Source organism: Vicia villosa, linkage group LG7, assembly GCF_029867415.1.
Source record: "Vicia villosa cultivar HV-30 ecotype Madison, WI linkage group LG7, Vvil1.0, whole genome shotgun sequence".
Classification (NCBI taxonomy): domain Eukaryota; kingdom Viridiplantae; phylum Streptophyta; class Magnoliopsida; order Fabales; family Fabaceae; genus Vicia; species Vicia villosa.
In genome coordinates this window covers 73047363-73054519 of record NC_081186.1, presented here as the reverse complement: position 1 = coordinate 73054519, position 7157 = coordinate 73047363, and the positions used below count along the sequence as shown (strand labels likewise).

Genomic DNA, 7157 nt, shown 5'->3' with positions numbered 1-7157 from the left:
AATATTAATAAAAGCAAATAAGGGAAGAGGGTAGAATAATTGTTATGTGCAATAACAAATAACAGTTAAAAATGTTTTTTTATGATTTTGATTTCCATTAAAAAACATGATAAATTAAAGAGTCCATTCAACACACTATTACTGTAACATATTATTGCTCACTAATAGATGTTTTAGAACAGGTGGCCACATATTATTGATCAAATGTTAAATATTTATTTCCATAAAAATAACACCAACATTACAAAATAAAGAGTCCATTCAACACAATATTATTGTTGCATATTAAAGCTCAATAGTGAATAGATGATTTTGACAAGCTTATGCTTATTAAAGATACGAGAGAAATGCTAGTAACACTCTCTTTTCAACACTTTCTCCAACACTCATTTTTTTATTGGTTGAAACATGTGTGGGTCTCTCAATTTGAAAATAAATCCCACATAAAGTGATAGGACCTACACATGTTTCAACTAATAAGAAAGTGAGTCTTAAAGAGAGTGTTGCTCGCACTTGTCTTAACGATAGATCTCAATGACTGACCTTAAGCCTAAAATAGGGGTTATTTTATAGTCATTAAAACCGGCAGATAAAATTAACTTGACCCATTCTTTCTCTTTTCTCTCTTTTCCCTTAACTATTACCATCATCAACATATCAAAGAAGAGTTGTGTTTCAACTGATTCGTTACTGATTCCATTTTGATTGTCCAACACCATATCTATGACAATCACCTTCCCTTCTTTACCTTTCTTCTTCAGAGATTCCTTGCATTTCTTTAATATCTTTATGCATTCTTCGTCACTCCAGTCATGCAAAATCCACTGTGATTTCATTCATACTTTGTTTGGTCATAAAAGAAATAGAGAAAATAAAATACAATATGAAGAAAATCATTTTAAAATATCTAAATAAAGAGAGATGATTAACATTTTATTTAACATTTTACCTTCAATAAAATGGCATCAGTTGGAGGAATTTCTTGAAACATATCTCCACCAACATAGGTTAGGTTGTCACTTCCTTTTAAGCCATCAACAACATGTGGAAGATCAAAAACAGTGCATTTTAATTGTGGAAATGAATTGGCAATGGCCTTTGCCATGGTCCCTGTGCCTCCTGCAACATCAACCAATGACTCCAGTCCATAGAACACTTCCTTGCACTTCTCAATCAACAAATCCGCCACTAATCGAGCATCACTTGCCATGGAGTCATTGAATAAACGGTTAAATATTGGGTCATGAGCAGCATAATCCCAAAAAAACCTCCCATGTGTCGTTTCAAATGCTGAAGAATCATCATTTTTTAACCAAGTAGACATTTGATGCCATGGATTTGTCATAATCGGGCTGAGCATCGCGTGGACAAATGGTGTCACACTCATTGGGTTGTCCTTAAGTAATAATCTAGATACATCAGTTAACATATACTCAACTTCTAATTCGTTCTCTGTTAAATTTTGTTGAAAGAAAAAACCAGAATGAGTCATGATTCGCATCAAGTGATAAATGTTAGGTTTTTTTGATGGATGGATTGGTAGGGAAGAAATGAGTTTTGAGAGTGACATGGGTTTGCCATAGTTGTGTATGATATCTGGTATGCCTAAATCAACAACACATTTAAGTGACATGGAATTGATGAAGTTGAAAATGTGATTCCATATTTGGCTTTGAGCTTTAAGCAAATTGGAAGCAACATTATCTCCATTTTGAAAATCCATACTTGCTAATTCAATTGTATTAACAAGATTTAATTGATATTGAATGTGGATTGAAACCTCACATTGTTAGGGTCTTTTTATATGCGTTAGGGCTAGCTAAAATGAAGTATCCAATCTGTTATCATATTATTATAATTTGGATATTACAGAAAAAGCATATTACAGATAAGCAGCAACTATATAGTATTGATAACTGCTACGAATCATAATTTGTTGGATTTTTATGCTCGTGCATATGTTCTTTATTGCGATGGCTTTTATTGATCACCTTAAAGTTTGGAAGGAGTATTTTTTGGTTTAGTTTAACCAAGCATGAACTCATTTGCATTTTTAATTTCTAAAAAAAAGAGTAAATTATTGACATCAGAACTAAGTATACATCTTAAATATTTCTTTTTTTACACAAACAACTTAATTTATTTTAAGAAAAAATGGTTGCTCAATACAAGGAGACCACGATGGCCTAGTCGACTTTATTAAAGGCTCCACGATGGCACAATTTGACTAACGCGACAAAGGGCCGCGATGGCCTAGTCGACTTTACTCCGATTAGTACTTAGGTGCCTCATTGAAAACCCTAGAGGGGAAAAGAGTACTCCTACCGACCTTAATTTATTACAAGCTTCAAATTTCTCCTTCATAGAAGAATAAAAATTTTATTTGATATCCAAATCCTAGAAAAACATAAACTGTCGCTTTCTCTTATAACTGCTCGGCGATGGGGCATACTTATTTCATTGAAGAAGATTGGTGGCTTCCTCATTCCTCAATTTTCTATTTTACCCCCATCATCAAAGTACTCCAATCTTCACAAGGGCGTGTCTGAGGATGAGCCCTTAGAATATTCTTCTCAGGACCCCTTGTCTTACTCTACGTGAGACCTCTTCTTCATTGCTCTTGACTGTGTTAGATCCTTCTTGCCTGCGGATGATGAAAAAACATATCATTTACATAAGATGACAACTTACCACGAAGAATTATGGCTTCTATCTCCTTTTTGAGTTGTATGCACACCTCCGTGTGATGGCCTCTTACTCGGTGAAATGAGCATTACGGTTTTTTTCCCACTGAGCGTTTTCACCCTGCGAGCCCGCGGTAGCCTGATTATTAGGCCTAAATGATCCAACTCTTGCAGGGTGTCGAACCTCCTCGAGTTGTGGGGTGTAAAAGGCTGCTGTCTCCCACTTCGAGATATCTCGCTTTGTTCCCGTGTATCTTGTTGTTGCGCATAGAGTTGTTTTTCCTTCCGAAGCGCGTTCCTGTCTGATTTGTTGTGAAGACTCATTGAGATGCTGGGTGGTATTCTTCATAATGCTTTCTTCCTAAATGATGCTATAGCAGAAGAGGTATATTATTTCCTTTGTGCCAGCCTTTGATTTTTGAACTGACGGCCCTTCCAAAGTACCAACCCGGATATTATCCTGGGGAGCCCTTGTGTTATGAATTGCCCATTCGCTGAAGTAAGCTCGTATTCTTGAGCGTGTTCGATCAGCCCCGAGCGGTTACTGGGAGAATTGTTGATAATTGCTTCCCATTGTTTTCTCACTGGAAAGAACTAGATCATCTTCTAAAGCAGGTCGGGTATCCTGAGATGGAATCCTTAGGGAGACCCATGTTCCAGTCTAATGCTTCGCCTTTGAAAGTTCCTAGCATTAGTACGCACTTGAGAGTATTTGTAGCCCTGAGTGTGGCGGCTTGATCTTCCATGGCCCTGATGTGTTGTCCAGGATCGGTCATATCGTCGAAAGAGGGTAAGGGAGGAAGTTTAAAGTTTTCTGGGATTCCTTGCCCATACGCCATCTGATATAGGCATGAAATAAGGTGATCCATGTGCCAACCCTTTGTCTTTGGGCATTTGAGACTGTAGGAATTGTACAAATCCTTGTAGCGACTCGTTTTTCTACTTTAAGGCATGTGTCGTGGTTAGTAAATGGGAAATGCCGAATAGGGAACTTCCATCCATGGTGGATGTCTAGCTTTCCCTCCGGTGCGTATGCGTGAAAAGTATGTGGCCTGGGAAAGTTTTACCTAGGCCTCATGGTGGGCGGAAAATGTTCCTATAAAAAAAATCTATTACCTCCCGGAAGAAGATTTTGGCGAGGTCACACAGGAGTTTGTGAGGGTTTAGCTTTAGGAATTCGAGCAATGCAAAAGGTACATGCTCGAGATGGAATGCGTCTTGCTTATCCCTCAGTCAGGAGCCGTATTTATAGCTGCTTGAGCAATAATCACTATCATAAATGGAGGAACCTTGAATTCCCTCCATAATGAGCGAAATTCAGTAACTTCTGTTGCCTGGTAGTTAAAGGACTATAACTCCCGTAACGGCGGATTCCTTCATGTGTAGGTGGCGGTTACGGCCGACTAGGGTAAAACGGTTACGTTTCTACTTGTGATAACACCCGTCGACCTGTATAATTCATCTCGGCCGGGCTAAGGACCCTAAACAAGTTGGAGATCCATTCTGGGTTGTGGGTCCCTGCCGAGTTGGAGATCCATTTTGGACTATGTGTCCTTGCCAAGTTGGAGATCCATTTCGGCCTGTGCGTCCTTTCCGAGTTGGAGATCCAACTTGGCTTCTTAAGATTAAACCTAATCTTTATCTTGTGCTTACTTCTTCCTTCAAGTGTCGGCTTACCCGATCGGCCTTAACATATCTAAATATGTACATATATCATGTAAAGAAAGAGTGTACAAAAAATCTAGCTGAAATGAATTTATTTGCTATTTTAAATTAATTATCAAAGTTGGTAAAAAAAATTAAATGAGACAAGTGATAAAAAGTAGGTTTTTGTCTCTATAGGACTTGAACTCAGGACCTTATGGTACAAAGCCTTAGCACGCGCGCTCCTGTCACTGGGGTGGCTGTAACATCCGGTTATCAATTGCAAACCAATAAATATAATATAAAACATGTTTCAAAAATAAAGAAATGGCGCCATGGCCATCATCTTCTTCGTGGAGACAAACACAACAACATCCATGGTTGATTTTCAAACTCCCTCATTTCCCAAGCATTTATAATAATGTAAACATGAAAGTTGATTGAAATTTCATCAGGAATTCAATCATATCATTTGTTTTAACTAAAACTCAAAGGTTATCAAGAATTTTTAAACTAACCAGAAAACTCTAATTTTTCAGAAACACATATCTTAACACATAAACATAATTAATGGCAATTGGGTTAGGGCTTAGCTTAAACACATTAAAGGCTACATTTTTGCTTCAGATACCAATCACAAAGGAGGTATGTATGATGATATTCAATATAGGTTATAAAATATACCTATTGGGGAAAGTCCAATGCTTCTTCTATGGCTTCCAGAAGCAATATGATGATCATAAAAACTTCCTCGGACCTTATTGAGTATGTCCAGATGCCTATCTCCCTTTGAAAGTCACTGCATTGTCTAACCAACTCAATGTGCAGGGTTCTGACCTTAAGCTTGGCTATGGAGTTTGGATGGTTACAATTGATAAATGAGGGTTTGGACAAGTTTTATTTGATGTATAGAAGGTGTCTGAAGTGAAATTTTGGAAAAGGCACGAGCGGATTTGAAGTTGGGTATTTGACACTTCAAAAGGGCATCAATGGTGGTTTTGAGAGTGATTATGAGTTAGAGGTGTTTTTGTGATGGATGTGGGTGATGTACAACTACTAAATGATGTTTAGAAACTATTTGGATGGTTGGTTTACAAAGAAATTGCAAGGGTTTTGAAATTCGAAGAAATGAACTTTGAACTTCAAAATGGAAAGTGAAAATGCAATTCTGAGTTAGAGACTGTTTTAGAGGTTATTGAGGGAACTCAAGGTGTATTTTGAAATGTGGAATTGATCTCTATTTATAGGAGAGGATTAGGGTTTGGAACTAATGAGATTGAATCTTTTGGCTTGGTTGCTTAGTTGTGAAGTAATGTGAAGATCATAGTTCCAATGCATAGTACAAGAGTATCCAAAGTGGTTGATCACTTTAAACATGTTTCTTCTAGGCTCATAAGTTGAGTGTGTGCAGAGGGAACAAGTTAGAGGGCTCAAGGAGTGGACTTTGTGAAAAAAGCTTGCTTTTCCAAAATGGCAATGGTGCCTTTCTCCCCTAAATGGTATGTCAACTTGGATAATGTTTGAATCACTTGGATAATCGTCAAAAAGTTTGTGTAATCTCTTGATTATGGACATATTTTCTAGCTAATGGATCTGAAAAGTGAGATTCTTGGCAAGATTTTGAGATTTGGACATAAGGTTTTCAAAGAAAGTGACATATAATGCAAGCTTAAGACACCATCTTTATCTCTTTGAAACTCTTAGCTCACAAATGCTATGGGGATTTCTTGTACTTTTTAGAAAGCCCTAAAAATCCTCTACAATTTTCATGTTTGGTGTTTACTCAAATTCTCAAAGGATCTTGATGAAAAATGGTCTCAAAGTTGCTTACTTTCTAGAAGTAAATTTGCCTATTCATGAAGCCTCAACAATTTTGTACCTTCATAACTTAAAATCCTTTCACTTGTGGAAAAATATTCACATTGACGAAGTCATAGATCTTGATTTCCTCTTCAATTAAGGCTTTAGAGCACGAAAAAATGGCCAATTACTGAAGAAGTTATGACATTTCAAAGTTAGGCATAAAACTTGCATTTCTTCATGAAAAAGTCAAAACTCTAATCTTTGACTTTTAATTCCTTGATTAATTTTCTTGATTTTCTTGATCAAATGACTTCAATAATCTTATATTCATGATTTCGATCTTCAAAAGTCCATGGTTGACCAAATTTCTCAAAAGTTAAAGGTGATCTTGAACAATTGACTTTTTCCAAATGAATTGCATTCTTCTAAGTATCAATTGAATCAAGCTCCTCCAACCAATTGAATATTATGAGTGGATTATAATGAGGTATTGGAGATCCTTGAATCATGATTTGAGCCATCAGACCTTGCTTTGACCAAAAGTCATGTTTCCAGAGAATTAGATCAAAAACCCTAATTATGTACCAGATGAATTTGAAAGTTGTTGATCTTAAATTGAACCACACTTGGGATTGGATATTGATGAGGGAATGAGCCACAAAACCCTAATTTTCCTAACCTCCTTGATCAATCACTTATCTTGTGAAACAAGCAACAAGCAAACACAATCTTTTTGTATATTTTTTAGTTAGTAAATGATGTAATGAATGATTATGAATGATGATAATGATGATGATGATGATCACACCTTTTGAGATTTAGTGAAAAATGAGGTGAGATCTCTGGGTCAAAAATTGGGGTACAACAATTATCACACTCAATCAAAATTATTTTCAAAATTAAATTCAAAACATTTTAAAAATAAAAAAATAAAATCAAAATCATTTTACAAGTAAAAAATTAAAACTTTTTCCAAATTGATCAACATCAAGTCATTCTCCCGTTTATTAAAATACTTCAAAATCA

General features: G+C 36.2%; 1 protein-coding gene across 1 annotated transcript; it reads right to left on the bottom strand.

The window, feature by feature from the left end:
* Positions 1-518: 518 nt before the first annotated feature.
* On the bottom strand, positions 519-1723 carry LOC131619323 (probable O-methyltransferase 3). Its single transcript, XM_058890432.1, has 2 exons — positions 950-1723; positions 519-824 (listed from the first exon to the last, which is right to left on the bottom strand). Exons 1-2 carry the CDS (start codon positions 1721-1723, stop codon positions 519-521), a joined length of 1080 nt encoding a protein of 359 aa, XP_058746415.1.
* Between the last annotated feature and the right edge of the window lie 5434 nt (positions 1724-7157).

Bases quoted from the DNA above. Each gene is read 5' to 3' on its own strand.
- LOC131619323 (XM_058890432.1), bottom strand. From the start codon at position 1,723: ATGGATTTTCAAAATGGAGATAATGTTGCTTCCAATTTGCTTAAAGCT. The intron at 825-949 runs GTAAAATGTTAA...ATGAAATCACAG, and splicing joins CTGATGCCATTTTATTGAAG to TGGATTTTGCATGACTGGAG.